This window comes from Gavialis gangeticus, unplaced genomic scaffold (assembly GCF_001723915.1).
Source record: "Gavialis gangeticus isolate Ggan-Ray unplaced genomic scaffold, GavGan_comp1, whole genome shotgun sequence".
Lineage (NCBI taxonomy): Eukaryota > Metazoa > Chordata > Crocodylia > Gavialidae > Gavialis > Gavialis gangeticus.
In genome coordinates this window covers 130,671,124-130,671,930 of record NW_017729024.1, presented here as the reverse complement: position 1 = coordinate 130,671,930, position 807 = coordinate 130,671,124, and the positions used below count along the sequence as shown (strand labels likewise).

General features: G+C 35.4%; 1 protein-coding gene across 1 annotated transcript in view; it reads left to right on the top strand.

Annotated features, from left to right (window-relative positions):
* The window catches only part of AP3B1 (adaptor related protein complex 3 beta 1 subunit), a 344,453-nt gene that overhangs the window by 168,769 nt on the left and 174,877 nt on the right, over nt 1-807 (top strand). Inside the window, exon 12 of the mRNA XM_019518249.1 lies at nt 203-344. Within this exon, the coding sequence (XP_019373794.1) occupies nt 203-344 (142 nt within the window). The remainder of the gene's footprint in view (nt 1-202; nt 345-807) is intronic.

Sequence of the window (807 nt, the reverse complement as noted above, 5' to 3'; positions counted from 1 at the left end):
GCCAAAGCTGACAAAGTAACGCATCCTTAAAACAAAAATAAAGCAAAACATAGAAAAGACATAGAAAAGACAGTTGGTATAACTTCTAATATGCAAGATATCTCTGTAAATTAAATTTATTCTAAAGTACATTTATTTGATAAGGATAATATGGTGAATCTTCAGTTGATAGGACCAGTGTGTTGACTAATGGAAATCCTATTTTCTTCAGACCTACGTGAAAAGCCAAGATAAACAATTTGCTGCAGCTACAATTCAGGCTATAGGCAGATGTGCAACCAACATCTCAGAAGTGACTGACACCTGCCTTAACGGCCTAGTGTGTTTGCTGTCCAACAGGGATGGTAAGCTAACTGTTTTATTTGCTTTTTGAGTGACTGATAGCTTGAATCTTCTTCCTGGCAGGATCCACAGGTAGCAACAGATTAAAAAAGTATATTGAATCGTGATTTCTGTTTGAAGTCAACTGGTGTGGCTGTGGAGTAACAGACTGAGCTAGAAAAATAATGACATCGCTTGATACTTTCTGTAGTTTAAAGAACTTTGAAATTATTTTGTAATTGTCATCTACCTGCTTTCTCTTCACACAGTGCATTAGTGCCCAAATGTGGTTACATGGATGCCTGTAATTACTCAAAATGCAATAATTAAAAATATGAAGTATTGTGATTGTTCAGAGAGGATAGGAGTGTAATGTTTCTGTCATACTATGCCTAGTTGCATTAAAACTGTTAGCCTGCAGAGGGTGCTAAAAGAAGAGAAATATTTTTTTTATACATCCCAATGTCTACATCACAAAGAACATTT